Source organism: Neoarius graeffei, chromosome 22, assembly GCF_027579695.1.
Source record: "Neoarius graeffei isolate fNeoGra1 chromosome 22, fNeoGra1.pri, whole genome shotgun sequence".
Lineage (NCBI taxonomy): Eukaryota > Metazoa > Chordata > Actinopteri > Siluriformes > Ariidae > Neoarius > Neoarius graeffei.
The window spans coordinates 48,379,466-48,398,537 of NC_083590.1; the positions used below are offsets into that span (position 1 = coordinate 48,379,466).

The 19,072-nt window shown below is 41.3% G+C and overlaps 1 protein-coding gene across 3 annotated transcripts in view; it reads right to left on the reverse strand.

Moving 5' to 3' along the window:
• Window positions 1–10,288: 10,288 nt before the first annotated feature.
• Window positions 10,289–19,072, reverse strand: part of tpm3 (tropomyosin 3) — a 77,628-nt gene continuing 68,844 nt past the window's right edge. For all 3 annotated transcript variants that reach the window (XM_060904894.1, XM_060904898.1, XM_060904897.1), the window contains one exon: window positions 10,289–11,509. In XM_060904894.1, coding sequence (XP_060760877.1) covers window positions 11,427–11,509 — 83 coding nt within the window. In that variant the 3' untranslated portion in view covers window positions 10,289–11,426. The remainder of the gene's footprint in view (window positions 11,510–19,072) is intronic.

Here is a 19,072-nt window from a genome sequence, read left to right on the forward strand (position 1 = left end):
ATATATACATCCTTGACCTACCTGCAACAACATCCAGAAGGTATGGGTATGCAGACGACCTAGCCATTATGCTGCAACAACCAACATGGAAGGTGGTGGAAGAGGGCCTAAACCAGGACATGGGCATCTTGGCTGCCTACCTTCGCAGCTGGCGCCTGCAGCTCAGCATTGGGAAGACGGTGTCCGCAGCATTCCACCTCTGCAACAAGGAAGCTGGAGATTTCGGTGAACAGCAAACCCCTGGAGTTCCAACAGGCCCCAAAGTACCTTGGCGTACGCCTGGACAGGACTTTGTCGTATAAACATCTCGAGGAAGTGAGGGCCAAAGTAACCTCAAGGGTCTCACTTATCCGTCGCCTCGCTGGTACAACCTGGGGTGCCTCCGCAAAGGTATTACGTATCTCCACACAAGCCCTCGTCTTTTCTGCTGCCGAGTACTGTGCCCCAACCTGGAGCAGAAGCCCACACACCAAGATGGTGGATGCGGCCATTAACAACACCCTGAGGATCATAACAGGCTGCTTGAAACCCACCCCCATGTCCTACCTGCCAGTCCTAGCAGGAATTGCGCCAGCCAGCCTACGGTGAGAGGCTGCCACCCTCACCCTAGCAAGGAAAGCCCAGGAATATGATTGGCACCTCCTTCATAACACCACAACCATGGCAACACCTCCAAGCAGACTCAAGTCCCGCCACCCGTACAACTTGGCGGCCCAAGAGATGCTCACTTCTATCCCGGAGGACCTGTCAACTAAAGCCTGGCTGGTGGTGGCATGGAAGAAGGAATGGGAGTCAGCAGGTCAGACATGTATACACCACTACATCCAGGATCCTGGAGATGGCGCTGAAGGAGAAGACCTACCTCGCCGGCAATGGACTCTCCTGAATCACCTACGCACTGGGGTTGGCTGCTTCAAAGCCTCTATGAAGAAGTGGGGCCTAACAGACAGTGCAGCGCGTGAGTGCGGGGAGCCTGAGCAGACTGCCAACCACAATCACCGCTTGTCCCCTGTATAGACCACCTTCAGAAGAGGGCCTCTTCCGAGTGGGACCTCAGACGAGGGCATGTCTACACGACACAAAGCTGGACATATGATGACGATACATGAAAGAGAAAGAGAGAGGGTAATGCCAGACCAGACCTTATTTTTTTCCCTACATTTTACTGTCACGTTTTTTTTGTATTTGGGGGAAACTCAAATGTGTTATGTCATCTCTCTCACTTCCATATGGCTGACAACAATATATGGTGGCTGCTTAGTCAAATTAGTGAGCTGGAATGTTAAATCTCTTAATCATCTGGTGAAATGTTAAAAAGTATTCACTCGTCTGAAAACTCTTAACACCGACATTGTATTCCTTCAGGAAACTCATCTTCATGTCGCTGACCATGGTTGATTAAAGGGCGGATGGGTGGGCCAGACATTTCACTCTAACTTCAACTCAAAAGCCAGGGGTGTAGCTATAGTAATCAGTAAAAATACACAGTTTACTGCCACTAGCGTGGAATCTGACTCTGGTGGGCATTTTATAATTGTCGTTGGCCAGCTATATGGTCTCCCTGTCATCTTAGCTAACGTCCACACACCCAACTGGGATGACCACGTTTTTTAGGTCCTTCTTTTCTAAACTGCCAAATATGGTTACACATCATCTTATTCTGGGTGGAGACTTAAACCGTGCTCTCTCTCCCAACTTAGACCACAGCTCTGCGCTGCTTTCAAATGAAGCTTTAGTGAAGTACATCAGGTCTGAAATAGAATCCTTCCTTAGTATTAATTGGAGACCAGGAATGCCTCCATCAGCCGTATGGGAGGCTCTGAAGGCATATTTAAGGGGCCAAATAATTTCATTTTGTGCCCACCAGAGGAGAGTTAGGAATGAGTGCCTCAAACAGCTATCGGATCAGATACTGGAGCTGGACTTGTCACATCGTCATAACCCCAAGTCAGTATCGCTCAAACAGCGAATGCTACTACAAACAGAATATAACCTCTTAGTATCTCAGCAAACTGAATATATGATCTCTAAACAACAATGTAATTATTATGAACATGGAGAGAACGCTGGGAAGCTTTTGGCTCACCAGTTACATCAGAAAGCAGCTAACCAAGCTATCCCTGAAATATGCGATGAACACGGCATAAGGCACACAGATAATGTAGAAATCAATGCGTGTTTTTACAGATTTTACCAGTCACTGTACTACTCAAATCAATCTACTAGCTCAACAGCCATTGAGGATTTCTTTAAAGAATTGAGTATCCCATCTACAGACCTGGAAATGGTGGCTGACCTGGAGGGGCCAATAATGACCTGTGAGATCGATTTGGCAATTAATAGTATGCAGAATGGCAAGTCCCCGGGCCCAGATGGATATCCGACCTTCATGTCCCAATCTTTGCCTCCCATTGAGCCTCAGGTGATTATCTCATTAATTCTAAAAAAAAAAAAAACCCTTGAATGTAGCTCCTATCGACCAGTTTCACTCTTGAATACCGATGCTAAAATTCTGGCCAGACACTTGGAGAAAATCCTTCCACAAATCATCTCACCAGACCAAACTGGTTTTATTAAGAACTGACATTCTTTTTTTAATATTAGACACCTTGCAAATATTCTTTATAGTCCCTCCACGTCTAATATGCCAGAAGTGATCCTTTCATTAGATGCGGAAAGAGCATTTGATTGTGTGGAATGGGACTTCCTTTTCTACACTCTAAAAAAAAAAATGTGGCTTTGGTCCTAAATTTATATACTGGATTGAAACTCTCTACTCGTCTCCATTGGCCACTGTGCGCACAAACAATAACCTGTCATCTTTTTTAAGCTACAGCAAGGTACAAGACAGGGGCGCTCCCTGTCACCACTTCTTTTTGCTGTGGTAATCGAACCACTTGCTCTGAGAATGTCCAACAGCATCAAAGGAATCCAGAGAAGGGTGTCAGAACAAAGTGTCACTATATGCTGATGATATGCTACTTTAGATTTCCGACCCCTCTTCTAGTATTCCAAACCTGACAGAATTACTTAATAAATTTGGTCAGATCTCCGGTTATAAGGTCAACTTTCAGAAAAGTTAATTAATGCTAATTGGTACAAGAACCTCAGATGCTCCCTCTCTCTCTCATCTCCTTTTAAGATCAGCCCTAAAAAATGTAAATATTTAGGGGCCTGGATAACACAAACATAACGATCTATATAAAGGCAACTACCTACCTCTTTTATCCAGTGTTGTGCAAGTTCACACTTTTTTTCAACTAGTTCAAGTTCAGTTCAAACATGTTAAAAGTGAACTGGTCACGTTCATAGTTCACAGTTTTAATTCTGAACTAGTTCAAAGTTTAGTTCATTTTACTTTTAGGCGGGATATGAAAATAAAGACTAAAATCATATGCTACATTCTAGCTCAAAACTACTCACATTATTCATCTCATTATCTCTAGCTGCTTTATCCTTCTACAGGGTCACAGGCAAGCTGGAGCCTATCCCAGCTGACTACGGGCGAAAGGCGGGGTACACCCTGGACAAGTCGCCAGGTCATCACAGGGCTGACACATAGACACAGACAACCATTCACACTCACATTCACACCTACGGTCAATTTAGAGTCACCAGTTAACCTAACCTGCATGTCTTTGGACTGTGGGGGAAACCGGAGCACCCGGAGGAAACCCACGCGGACACGGGGAGAACATGCAAACTCCGCACAGAAAGGCCCTTGCCGGCCCCGGGGCTCGAACCCAGGACCTTCTTGCTGTGAGGCAACAGCGCTAACCACTACACCACCCCCACTACTCACATATTATAGATATTATATTCTATCACACAAAATGGAAGTTATTGTATATACTATATATGGAAAAAGGACAAAATATTTTGATTTCTTCACTGACTCAACCACTGCACCAAAACGTTACACGTGACTTCAAACAAATGCTTTCAGTTTCAACTAACAGTAACTTCTAATAAACTAGTCTGATGAACGAGGGTTTCTCAACTTTGCTTAGTGGTTGTAAATCTTCCACAATGTAGTCAATAATCAGTTTATCTACCTGCTGCTGGGAGACAGTGGTACTCTTGAAGGCTGCAGGCAGTCTGATGAGACTTGGATTTTGGGATTTTGGTAGGGGATCTTCTTGCCCTTTCCCTTCTGATCCTCGAGGACTTGCATATATGCTTTGAAACTGGACAGATGCTTCAACTCAATGTGTCGTTTCAAATTTGAGAACGACATTGTCGATGTTCTTACTTGTTTTTTTTTCAGGAAAGGTGGACAGAGCTGGGGCGGCATGGTGGTGTAGTGGTTAGCGCTGTCGCCTCACAGCAAGAAGGTCCTGGGTTCGAGCCCCGGGGCCGGCGAGGGCCTTTCTGTGTGGAGTTTGCATGTTCTCCCCGTGTCTGCGTGGGTTTCCTCCGGGTGCTCCGGTTTCCCCCACAGTCCAAAGGTTAGGTTAACTGGTGACTCTAAATTGACTGTAGGTGTGAATGTGAGTGTGAATGGTTGTCTGTGTCTATGTGTCAGCCCTGTGATGACCTGGCGACTTGTCCAGGGTGTACCCCGCCTTTCGCCCGTAGTCAGCTGGGATAGGCTCCAGCTTGCCTGCGACCCTGTAGAAGGATAAAGCGGCTAGAGATGATGAGATGTTGCTGTGAGTGTGCGCGCTGTCTGCTGCCTGTAGCTAGGGAACGCTGGGTTACGCCTACTCTCCTCTGCTGCATCATGGGTAACGTAGTATGGAGCCAAATCATAGAGCCATCCACTATCTCCGGCTTCACACTACGTTATCCATGATGCATTACACACACGCGGCACCTCAGGGCAGTGAGTGACAACATCAGACCGACAGTGAAGTCGTAGAACGTAAAATATCTTGCAAGTAGACGTGCCACTCGATTCATCAGGTTTCATGTTTTGTTCATCTTCATGTTTGTCGTTCATGTCGCATAATTTGAACGAATTCACGTTTAAGTTCTTTCATTACAAAGTTATTGCGTTCAGTTCAAAGTTCATGGAAAAACAAGCGTGTTCAATGAACGCATTCATGCACAACACTACTTTTATCACATGTGAAACAAGACTGACCACTGGGATTCATCATCTTTTTCTCTTGGTGGCAGAATTAACTCTGTCAGGATGACAGTCTTACCCAAATTTCTTTCTTTTTCAGAGTTTACCAATATTCCTTACAAAAACGTTCTTCAAAAATCTAGATGCTCAAATTTCAACTTGTGTTTGGAGTAAAAAGAGGCATAGCATCAAGGGTAGAATATTGTAACAGCCTTGCAAAGCAGGGGGAATGTCACTTCCAAACTTTTTATATTATTATTGATCAGCCAATATTAGAGCAACGTTATACTGGATCCGAATAGACCTTACCGCAAATTGGGTAACTATGGAAAGGAAATCTACTTTGTATTCTCTGTTGTGTGCTAAACTGCCATTGATGCAACCTATATCTGGTCTCATGACAAATCCAATTGTGAAATACACCATTAAGATCTGGTATCTACAGTATTTAGATGCCATTTCAAATTTAGTGACCCTCCATTCATTACACCAATTGCTAAAAACCATATGTTTATCCCCACTACAATAGATACAGCATTTGAGATATGGTCAAAAATGGGCCTCACCTCACTGCATAACCTCTATATTGATGGAACCTTTGCCTCTTTTGAACAGCTAATGGGGAAATTTGGCATCCCCAGAGCACATTTCTATAGGTATTTACAGCTCAGGAGCTTTATGGCCTCTCTGTCCAGCTGCTTTCCTTTCTTCCCTACCCTATCTCTTTTAGACTCTCTTCTTAGATGCAGCGTAGAGGAAAAACAGACCATGAGTAAAATCTATGAACTGCTCAATGTTTACAATCCTGAATTTTTGAACTCTTTGAAACAAAAGGTGGGAAGATGATATTGGGGAACGGATACAGGATGATGTGTGGCACAAAGCTATTCAGAGAATGCACTCATCTGTCTGTCTAAGGTACATTGTTGTTCAGTTTAAGATCGTACATCGGCTCCATTGGTCTAAGGCTCGACTAGCTCTAATATACGATGATGTTGACCCTACCTGCAATCGATGTAAACAGGCCCCAGGCATTTTATGCTTTATTTTCGGGCATGCTATGGACATGCCCGAAAATATCAAACTACTGGGGTCTGATATTTTAAAACTTTTTCAAAAATCTGTGTCCATGGCGATATTTGGAGTAACCCCCCAGGATGTCAACTTAAGCATGGACCAAACTGACATTGTTGCTGTCAGCTCCATCCTGGCCAGAAGACTCCCCATCTTATTATCTCTAGCCACTTTATCCTTCTACAGGGTCGCCATCTTGTGTAAATGGAAAGACTCTTCACCTCCAACTTATGGACATTGGATTAAGAACATTATGTATTACAACCCCGATTCCAAAAAAGTTGGGACAAAAGTACAAACTGTATAAAAACGGAATGCAATAACTTACAAATCTCAAAAACTGACATTGTATTCACAATAAAACATAGACAACATATCAAATGTCGAAAGTGAGACATTTTGAAATTTCATGCCAAATATTGGCTCATTTGAAATTTCATGACAGCAACACATCTCAAAAAAGTTGGGACAGGGGCAATAAGAGGCTGGAAAAGTTAAAGGTACAAAAAAGGAACAGCTGGAGGACCAAATTGCAACTCATTAGGTCAATTGGCAATAGGTCATTAACATCACTGGGTATAAAAAGAGCATATTGGAGTGGCAGTGGCTCTCAGAAGTAAAGATGGGAAGAGGATCACCAATCCCCCCAATTCTGCGCCGACAAATAGTGGAGCAATATCAGAAAGGAGTCCAACAGTCTAAAATTGCAAAGAGTTTGAACATATCATCATCTACAGTGCATAATATCATCAAAAGATTCAGAGAATCTGGAACAATCTCTGTGCATAAGGGTCAAGGCCGGAAAACCATACTGGGTGCCCATGATCTTCGAGCCCTTAGACGGCACTGCATCACATACAGGCATGCTTCTGTATTGGAAATCACAAAATGGGCTCAGGAATATTTCCAGAGAACATTATCTGTGAACACAATTCACTGTGCCATCCACCGTTGCCAGCTAAAACTCTATAGTTCAAAGAAGAAGCCGTATCTAAACATGATCCAGAAGCGCAGACGTCTTCTCTGGGCCAAGGCTCATTTAAAATGGACTGTGGCAAAGTGGAAAACTGTTCTGTGGTCAGACGAATCAAAATTTGAAGTTCTTTATGGAAATCAGGGACGCCGTGTCATTCGGACTAAATAGGAGAAGGACGAGCCAAGTTGTTATCAGCGCTCAGTTCAGAAGCCTGCATCGCTGATGGTATGGGGTTGCATTAGTGCGTGTGGCATGGGCAGCTTACACATCTGGAAAGACACCATCAATGCTGAAAGGTATATCCAGGTTCTAGAGCAACATATGCTCCCATTCAGACGACGCCTCTTTCAGGGAAGACCTTGCATTTTCCAACATGACAATGCCAAACCACATACTGCATCAATTACAGCATCATGGCTGCGTAGAAGAAGGGTCCGGGTACTGAACTGGCCAGCCTGCAGTCCAGATCTTTCACCCATAGAAAACATTTGGCGCATCATAAAACGGAAGATACGACAAAAAAGACCTAAGACAGTTGAGCAACTAGAATCCTACATTAGACAAGAATGGGTTAACATTCCTATCCCTAAACTTGAGCAACTTGTCTCCTCAGTCCCCAGACGTTTACAGACTGTTGTAAAGAGAAAAGGGGATGTCTCACAGTGGTAAACATGGCATTGTCCCAACTTTAGAGATGTGTCATGAAATTTAAAATCACCTAATTTTTCTCTTTAAATGATACATTTTCTCAGTTTAAACATTTGATATGTCATCTATATTCTATTCTGAATAAAATATGGAATTTTGAAACTTCCACATCATTGCATTCCATTTTTATTTACAATTTGTACTTTGTCCCAACTTTTTTGGAATCGGGGCTGTACTTGCAACTGGAGAAGATCTGCTGCTTTATTAAAAGGGTCAACTGCACACTTCTTTTCTACATGGCAACCATTCCTGACTTTCGTGGCAAATATGGAAGCTGAAAAACTCTCATGAGGCACACAGTGCTCCCCTACATACTGTATGCCTCTATTTATGTAATTAATTCCTGTTTGCAATGGACTCGTCTGGCTGTATGTTTTGGGGTTTTTTTTTGTACGTCAAGGGGTGGGTGGGACAGTCTCTATTTGATTTGCATTCATTCATGCTCACGATGTCTGGTAAACTCTGGGCTGGTCTCTGTACGTTCTTCTTTTCGCTGCAATTCTGAATTATTAATAAAAAGACATTCAAAAAACAATCCATATTTTCCATTATAACTCAAAAACGGTTGCCGACAGACAGATGTTTACTATTATGAGCATATAGGAACTCCCATATGGCCTTTCATTTGGCACCATGATCTTTGAGCTTGAGTGACCTTGGAAGGTCAAACTCAAGGTCACAGGTTTTCAGAGGGCTGCAACTTGAAAACGGTTGATGGTAGACAGATATTTACCATTATCAACTTCTAGGAAGTGCCATATGGGCTTTCATTTGGCACCCATGACCTTTGACCTTGAAATGTCAAACTCAAGGTCATGGATTTTCATAGGATTGAAAGCTGATGATTGAGAAATATTACCATAATCAACGTATAGGTATAAAATTAGTGCTGCCAGGTGAGGGTTTTTTTTGTTTGTTTTTTGCTCCTTCCATTATTAAAGACCAAAGTGCTTGAACTGAAGATATTTAGCATAGCAATAAAATGAAACATGCAACTAATATAATTATTTTTTAAAGGCCTGTCAGTTGGGCACTCAAGTTTATCAATAACTGAAGCTAACCGATCAGCATTCACATGCTCCCAGTCTAGTCTTCTTACTATAGACAAGACTTCAGGGGGAACAAAGATGGCTGTATTGAAGATCTGGAAGTACACAATACAAATTTAAAAGGTTACCACTTGTAGCCCTCGACTCCGCAACCACTTTCCAACATTTATTAGACAAGCCTGGTCCATTTGGGAATTGCAGAGAACACCTTAAATCTTACCTGTACATGCTGGTTTTTGGCACACTAGGGCATAAAATTTGCCATGTTGTTTTTTGTTCTGTTTTACATTATTTTACAACCCCCACCCCCTCCAACATGCATCACTTGTCAATGCAAGTTGCTTCAAATGGGATACATAAATAAATCTTACCCACTGAAGACATCTCAATAAGACATTTTTTTTTTTTTTTTAAATCAGGAGTGGAGTCGGCGGCACGGTGGTGTAGTGGTTAGCGCTGTCGCCTCACAGCAAGAAGGTCCGGGTTCGAGCCCCGTGACCGGCGAGGGCCTTTCTGTGTGGAGTTTGCATGTTCTCCCCGTGTCTGCGTGGGTTTCCTCCGGGTGCTCCGGTTTCCCCCACAGTCCAAAGACATGCAGGTTAGGTTAACTGGTGACTCTAAATTGACCGTAGGTGTGAATGTGAGTGTGAATGGTTGTCTGTGTCTATGTGTCAGCCCTGTGATGACCTGGCGACTTGTCCAGGGTGTACCCCGCCTTTCGCCCGTAGTCAGCTGGGATAGGCTCCAGCTGGCCTGCGACCCTGTAGAAGGATAAAGCGGCTAGAGATAATGAGATGAGTGGAGTCGTTCTTCACAATATAATAAATGTTTTAATGAAAGGACACCAGAGATCCTGACCTCTTCTGCTCCTCGGACTCACCTGATCCATCCTGATGCCCTACATCTGGCTGGAGTCTCAATCTCATCGCTCCTGTAGAGGACGGCCCCATATGGACAGTCAAAAGTCGCACTTGGGAGATGCTCTGGACACTTACAGTAATACATCTATGTCTGAGGACTGCAGTTGGAATGAGTTTTGCACTAAAAAGTTTCCAACAATAAACAGTTTATAATGTCACCAAAACAGACTTCATGTTAAACTATAATGAATTTCCTGGTTACACAATTATACTTTGTGACTCTATAGGACAGTTATAGAAGCGAGTTATTTATAATCACGCCATCTGTTATCCAAATGAGGATGGGTTCCCTTTTGAGTCTGGTTCCTCTTGAGGTTTCTTCCTCATGTCGTCTGAGGGAGTTTTTCCTCGCCACCGTCGCCACAGGCTTGCTCATTGGGGATCAATTAGGGATAAAATTAGCTCATGTTTAAAGTCATTAAATTTCTGTGAAGCTGCTTTGCAGCAATGTCTGCTCTTAAAAGCGCTATAAAAAAAAAACTTGACAATATTTGATGTGACATTAAAAATCATGGACTTTATTTAAAAAAAAATCATTACAAAGACAATAACAGTGATTACATATGCATTTTAAATTTTTCCAGTTAAAAAACACACATTTATGCTTAAATCTTTTTAGTTTTAAATGTTACCTCCCCCTCGATTTCTGGGCCAGAAATATGTACTACTTCGATGTTGCAAAATGAAACATCTGGCAGTGACGCCGCTTAGTTGTCTAAAAATCCCTTGCTCCTGTTGGGAGCTTATTTTTCTATCGTGCTATTAAAAGCATGCACAGTTCGTCATCGTTAACGAACGCTTGGTGAATTTCAGGCCTTGATGTTTGCCGTGAGCCCTTAACAGTGCAGTGTTTCACATGTAGTGGTTCAAACAAGGCAAGTGGGTTTTACTGTTAAACCAGTGACAAACATCGCACCCTGACACAATATAGATAACTGAACAAAAACAAATGGCAGGGGAAAAAAGAAGAAAAAAAAAATCCCACACAAATTAAAGGCTCTCATTTTGCAAATAGATAGCTCGGGAGACATGGTCCAGAAAATGGTGATGGTAGAGAAGAAAGGGATGAGCACATCACCAGAGACATTTACCACAGAGCAAAGATTTACTCAAGGGTGCCTAAATAATAGCACCCCCTCGCCAAAAGAAAGGGTTCTCAGGGAAGGAGGATGTCCAGAGACCATGTGGAAGAAAAGGATGAACTAAAGGGGACTGTACCTTAGCTTTGTCACAACCAAAGCAACACACTGTGAAAGCCTGAGATGAAACAGCTCAGGGGTTTGGCACATCAGAAAAGAAAAAAAGAAAAAAGGGGAGGTCTTCTGTTTTCTGACAAATACAATACACAGACACACTTCGGGCCCAGTGAGGTGCTAAAATCCCACTTAAAGCAACACACACGCACACAACTCTGTGTACAGTTCTGGAAAAGGAAAAACGTGGCACAAATTTGCTGAGAGCTTTGCTGCCCAAGCTGGTGGGTTCTGTGATATCAGTTTTAATACAAAAAAAAAAAAAAAGTGGGGTGAAGAAAGTGGAAAGGAAACAACTTTGGGTGAATTAGACAACTTGGACCGAATTAGAGTGTGTTGAAAAGGGGAACGGGGGAATGTCCTGGTCCAGGATGTTTAGAAACTGTTCAGTTCGCTCAGGGTCAGGTCCAGAGTGTTCTGGATACTGAGACTCTCCTCCTTGGCATCTTTTAGCTTTTCTGCAAGGTGAGGACACAAGAAAAAAAAAAAAAAAAAAACACAAAAGGATTTGAACCAATCTCAATATTTTTGTTACAGAAAACATCAATATGGAAAATAAATCACTTTTTTTTAAAATTAAAAATTAGCAAGTCATATACAGAAATTATTTTTCTGTCTGAATATAGGATAATCGCAAAGTGTCAGCGGGTGGAGAAAGAAGGGGGATGGGGGGAATAAACAAACAAAGGTTCAGAATAAGAACTGCTCTAGTTGCTAAAGTTCCATATATGGCGTGTCGTACATAAACTTTTTAACTGTTTATAAATTACATTTAGTATAAATACACAGGTGATTACAGAAAATCACATGCGTTGAGAAATTCGGACTATTTCTCGATAATTATCTCGAGCGATTCGGCAAAATGGCGGCCAGTCAGTCATTTCATCACTAATGCTGGGCATACACTGTGCGATTTTTGGCCCGATTGAGACACGATTTTCACTCGTGCGACTATTTTGGAGATCGGGCCGAGTTTTGGCTCAATCGTGCGTCTCGGATCGTGTAGTATACATGGGGTAACGACAAGCGATTAACACCTCATGACCTCCTCCCGATCGATCGGATGAAAATCAAACCTGTTTGAAATCCTGAGCATCGCATCTGAGCATCGGATCGTATAGTGTGAGAACAGGAATCGTAAGCTGCGTGCTGTTTACCCCTGCGATTCACTTGTACAGTGTGAGCAGCAGCTGAATACCACGATTGGGAAAAAGAAAAAAAAAACCCGTGTATGCCCAGCTTAAGAGAGGAAGAATTACAAAATGATGAAAGAAAATGCTGTTCTTAAAAGCACTAAAGATGCTACAAAGTTTGGTCTAAAACTGTTCAAAGATCAGGTGGAACTGAGATTTGTTTTATTGATTTCAAAACAAAGTCTCTCATGTGACTCGGCGTAGATAACTGACAAGTCTGCGCCGCAAAGTTATTACATTTACATGCCGCTATTGAAGTTTGAGATAAATGATTAATAATTTAAAAAAAAAAACCCACAACTGTGCATTTATACTATAACAATTATCTGCCCCAGGCTCAGTGAATATCGGCAATTATTATAAATACAGGCCACTTTTTCCACGGTACGAAAACATGCATTTTTCCACGGTCCGGTTTCCATCAAATCCTGCGCGCTGATCGGCTGGTGAGCGGGTCCGTATCCTATGATGCGGGCCCCAGTTATGGACCCTGGATACAGACCTCTGGCGACTCGCTCGTTCACAACAACAAACGTAGCAATTTTTGTCCACATTTATTTTCGCATTTCTCAGGAGAATAGCATTAATAGCGGTAACGACCATCTTCACAGCAAAAGCGAGTTTTACTTCCCTGAGGAAGAAGAAATAAAAGAAAACATTTCAGGAGAGAGCTTAAAAACCTCTAACTGTTGCTAACGCCGAGCAAAAACATGGCAGAATCCTGAATGACTCCTATTTGTATAAATAGAGGACTACATGGGCGGCAAAATGTAGTGTTTTTTTTTTTCCTGCCATGGAAGTGCACTTGTATACCGAGGAGGAAGCAATTTGCATGACAGCCGTGAATGAGGATTCAAAATGGCGGCTCAGCTTGGTTTTCCCTTTCGGGCGCTCTTGTTTTCTGTTAGAATTTGGTAAAGAAAAAAATAAAATATAAAATTATTTACCAGCTTAAGGTCGGTCCGTATGGTGAAATACCGTGACCTCGGCCTTGAACACTGACCTCGGTCAGTACTTTTAAGACCTTGGTCACGGTATTTCACGATACGGACCTCCCAGCTGGTAAATAACATACATGTATTCTATTCCCTTCTAGTGTTTTTATTGATGGCATGCAATATCATATCGCTTATCCTCCGTGTACTATGCCACTCTCCCCAATGGAGAATGAGCGTGCAATATTGTTATAATATTGCATGTTGTCAAGACAACACGACATCACACATGAAGATCCAATGACCAAGCTTTTCTGGTGTGCATGTGCACAATCATTTCTTTGTTGGCCGGGAGAGAGAGAAGACAGGGTTAATTCAGTGCTCGGTTTAAGCAATAAATACAGTTGTGTTCAAAATAATAGCAGTGTGTTTAAAAACGTGAGTAAAGCTCAAAATCCTTATAATAGTTTTTATTTCCATGCATTGGGAACACTGCACATTATATTCTACATCAAAACATGAAGAAAAATGTATCAATATTTGAATTACTTTACAGAAAATGAAGAAAAATGAACATTGGGCTGTTCAAAAAAATAGCAGTGTCTGCATTTTTCATTACAAACTTCAAATATTTACTGTATAAACTGAAAAAATCTTAAGGGTTTAGTATTCCTGTGAATCACTAAACTAATATTTAGTTGTAGAACCACGGTTTCTGAGAACTTCTGGCACCTGTGAACAGGTATTCCAGCCCAGGATGATTTGACAACATTCCACAATTCCTCTGCATTTCTTGGTTTTGCCTCAGAAACAGCATTTTGATGTCACCCCACAAGTTTTCTATCGGATTAAGGTCCGGGGATTGGGCTGGCCACTCCATGACTTTCATTTTGTTGGTCTTGAACCCTGATGCTGCTCGCTTACTGGTGTGTTTGGGGTCGTTGTCTTGTTGAAACACCCATTTCAAGGGCATTTCCTCTTCAGCATAAGGCAACATGACGACCTCAAGTATTTTGATATATGCAAACTGATCCATGATCCCTGGTATGCGATAAATGGGCCCGACACCACAGTAAGAGAAGCATCCCCATATCATGATGCTTGCACCACCATGCTTCACTGTCTTCAGAGTGTACTGCGGCTTGAATTCAGTGTTTGGGGGTCGTCTGACAAACTGTCTGCGGCTCTTGGACCCAAAAAGAACAATTTTACTTTCATCAGTCCACAAAATGTTTTTCCATTTCTCTTTAGGCCAGTCGATGTGTTCTTTGGCAAACTGTATCCTCTTCAGCACGTCTTTTTTTTAACAGTGGAACTTTGCGGGAGCTTCTTGCCGATAGATTAGCTTCACACAGGCGTCTTCTAATTGTCACAGTACTCACAGGTAACTTCAGACTGTCTTTGATCACCCTGGAGCTGATCATTGGCTGAGTCTGCCATTCTGGCTATTCTTCGATCCATTCGAATGGTAGTCTTCTGTTTTCTTCCACGTCTCTCTGGCTTTGCTGTCCATTTTAAAGCACTGGAGATCATTTTAGCCGAGCAGCCCATCATTTTCTGCACTTCTTTACAGTATACGTTTTACCTCTCCAATCAACGTTTTAATCAAAGCACGCTGTTCTTCTGAACAATGTCTGGAACGACCCATGTTTCTCATGTTTTCAGAGAGAAATGGATGTACAACATGTGCTGGCTTCATCCTTAAATTAGGGCCACCTGACTGACATCTGTTTTTTCACAGAATGAATGACCTCACTAATTGAACTCCACACTGCTATTATTTTGAACACGTCCCTTTCACTTAATTATTCGATTACACAGACTCAGGAGCATGCATATCATGAATGTTGGGTCTGTTGGTTTTCTATGACTACTACACCTACTGGTAAATTATTTGCCATGTAGTAATATAATTTCCACCAAAAACAGTGATTGATCTGGTTAGTTGTGTTGGACTGCTATTATTTTGAACACAAGTGTAAATAAACAAACAAACTGAAGACGCGCTGAACACCTGAAAGGCAACCAAAACTTCATTATATATTCTTCACACGTATTTACAAGAGAAAAACAGACCAATGGACATTGAAAAACTGGAAGAGACACACATCGGAGATGTAAAACTACCGCGCAAGTGAGTGACTGACTGACTGTTTGTACACAAACATGGCAGCAAGGTTTGCTTCATTAAAAGTGGAAGATTTAAAGAGAAAGATGCGCCGAACACCCAAAAGGCTACCAAAAATGCACTGGATATTCTTCACGCGTATTTACAAGAGAAAAACATACCAACGGACATCAAAAAACTGGAAAAGAGAGCAATGCTGAAAAAATTGTCAAAGATCTACTTGAAGGTGAGGAAAAGTCACAGAGACTTTTACAAGAGGACTTCACTCAGCAAAGTCTTTTTGTTTTGAACAACTGCAATGGAACAATTAACTACGACCAAAAGTAACTGAACTTGAACTGTCTACCTATATATAGCTCGTACACAAGTTGGGTTGTTGTTCAGGCTTTTTGGACTTGTACCATTTTTATTGTTAGAACTTTGACTTTGTACAGTGCATTGGATTGACAGAACATTGAATCAGAATCAGCACTCAGTATTGGCAAGTTCTTAACTTTTTGTAAAATCTATAATTGTTCCATCGAATGTGTACGTATAATAACTAATATTGGCTGGGGTTTTTATTGTAGTCTATCAGATATATTCCATTCAGCTACTCGTCTTTGACTCGTTCAGTATCATGCTAGCTGAATGAAATACAGAATGTCTGATATACCACTCAAAACCAGTCAATATTATTTAAAACATTAAGCTCGACTTTATCGCAGTTATTATTCACTTCATCTTCGATGAATAATTGTTAAATTGTCGAACATCTACAAGACAAAGTTAACTCTGTGGTACAACTGGATTCATTTATGATCAGGAATACAAGACACATCCTGTATGTAGGACCGATCAGTAGGGTGCATCAGTTGCCCCGTAAAAATGAAAAGTTCCTCCGATCATGATGCATTTTTGTTTTTATGTTCCTTTTGGTAAGAAAACACACTGGGTGAAATATTTTGATAAAATTCAAAAGTTTAATGGTGGCACCAGGAGCTCAAAGTTATGGAAAAAGCTGCTATTTTATGACTTTGACAAAATTTCGATCACTTTTCATGAAACATTATGGCACCTTATAGAGTATACCAAATATCTTGGATCCACATTTTTAGTGCATATTCTAAATATATCATCAAGCACAGTTTGAGTTTTAGCTGTTCATTGAATCATTGTTCAACTACTTTTAAACAATACAAATGTATTATGAATCACATTAATGCTTCTCAATCCCTTGCAAAGGTTCTTAACATGATCTCTGGCTCACAAGAAATCAATAAACGGAGTCCGACATTGTGATTCAAACCTTACGCGAAAACATAAAATAAGCGTTTTTTGGCAAAAAAAAAAAAAAAAGAACCTCATGGTGCCACCATTAGACTTTTGAATATGGTCAAAAAATTTTACAGGATGTCTTTATTGGCGAAAAGGAACACCCAAACAAAAATGCATCAGATTTTATGAAAGCGAGGGCAACTGATGCACCCTACTGATCAGGATCTACACCTGAGCAGTGTCACCTTCAGATATTATCCAGTGGATAAAAGTGTAGAACAAGATGCCTTCAGCAAGAACTGAAAGTACAGACAGTAGCCTTCGTCTTTCTTTGCACAATGAATTGTTTACTTATTGGGCGAGTAGACTAGGGTTGTTGTCTCGAATGGTGAGACTGGTTCCAGCTGATTTCCAGGTAGTGCATTCCAAGATGCTTTTCAGTTCACCATGGTTGCAAAGAGTCATGAGTTACTGTAGCCTTCCTGTGAGCTAGAACTAGCCAGCTCATTCTCCTCTGACCTTTCTAAATCAACAAGGGCTTTATGGCTGCAGAACTGCTGCTCGTTTGAGGGTGTGAAAGTCCCAGGAGATTTCTGAAATGGTCAAAATCAGCCATCATGTTCAAAGTCACTCGGATCGTATTTTTCCTCATTCTGACGATGCTCTTGAATTGCAGGATGTTATATATTGCACTGCCGTTGATAAACTGGCTGGTGTGGGTGAGAGAAGGCTTACTCATTAGGCGTAAATTTATTAGTTCATACGTACAAAATCTTTTTTTTGGAAAGCTGTTTTGCGACACTATCCACTGTTAAAAGCACGACACAAATAAATCGACTTGAACCAGTTGCAGGATGTTTCAATGGCTTTTGAGGACCATCCTTGTCCATATGAGATAAGAAATAACAGAAGCTCTCTACAGCTACTTGTACTCAAAGCTTCTGAACCGTTATATCTGACAATTTGATTTCGTTCCCAACAGGCATTCGTAAATCAACTTAAATATTCCTTTTGTTAAATAAAAAGGTTTCATTTTATTAGTTAGACTGCCTTTCAGATTTTAAGTGTAGGTCATAAAAAGAATTTTCCCCGACATTCAATTATTTTTGTTCAGTGGACCGAAAGCTACTGAATTCGAAATCATAGACTTCCAATTTTATTAGCTTTTTTTTTTTTAAGAACAATTAATGAATTACGGTCACGTGACCCTAAAATTCTCCGCTATTTTTTTCCTGCTTCACCATGACCCAATACAAGATACTACGTTCATGCATGACGTGGTGGGCTTTCCCTGTTCGCACAAGGCATTGTGGGATACAAATTTGAAACAGGAGAGAAAAATGGAGGACGCGAGTGTGCGAATGAAACGTGAAAGACCGACTACAGTAATGGAAAGCGAGAAAAGACGTCATGTTATACACAAAGGAAAGGAAACGCAGGACCAAACTAATAAATATCGGTGCTCAGCGAGCACCTCGGTGTGATCAGCTGTTCGTTTAGCGACAGAATGACGGAACTGTCAGTGCACGCCCAAAAGGTAAACCTGTAGATGGCAGTAATGCAACACTGGATGCCAGCTGCCGTAAAACCCAAATAAATGAAGACAACGACGATGACTACGGTAAACCTGCGCATGCGTACACGGACGTCCTCTATCTGCTTGTCTGCACAAAATGAGCGATTTCATGCACATTATTTGCTCGAGAATCCCCTCAAATTAAATAACTTCCCAGCCACAAATGGCCTAATATTTGATATTACAGAAATAAACAGATCACAGTGACCAAATTTCAAAGGGAACTAAATTTCACCGATTTTATGAAATTGAAAGGCCGTCTAGCTTTAACCAACGATTTACACATTTGTAAAAGGGTGGTGTAAAATATAATAGCCTGTTAACTAAAATATTCCTTTTATAAAGAGTGTTAATGAACAGGCCTTTTCTTAATAAACCTATGAACATTTGTTCTACCTCCATTTGCTTCTCTACTCTTTAGCTTTCAGTAGTCTAAAAATAGAGCTCCGATTTCTTGATTGATCCATTTGTACAGTCAATCGCACAACAGCTCTTTCCCATTTTAGATCTGTTGTGTGTATTTTTGCAGCATTAAAGCTGTGTTACTTCCACCTAGAGTGAAGCCAAGTGCATTCCTGCTGACGTATGTTATTGTGTCCTCAGCTGGCAACAATGCATTTACAGTTAGGAAAAACGCCACTTTCAAATCAGAATTAAAAAAAAAAAAAAAAAAAAACCTGCAGTTATCATTTCATTGATTTGAACTGTCAAATTTTAAATTATGATTTATCACCATGTGCTATATCGTTACGTGCCTAATTCACAAATATCTGAAATAGCGCATGATTGTAACAGTCAGAATAGTTAATACCTTTCCAGCATCATTCTACAAGGTAGCAGGGCAAACGCCGACCAATTCGTTTTAAAGGCTGATCAACAGTCTCACAAAATGGACAAAAAGATATCCATAATTGATTGTTGTTTGCATTAGA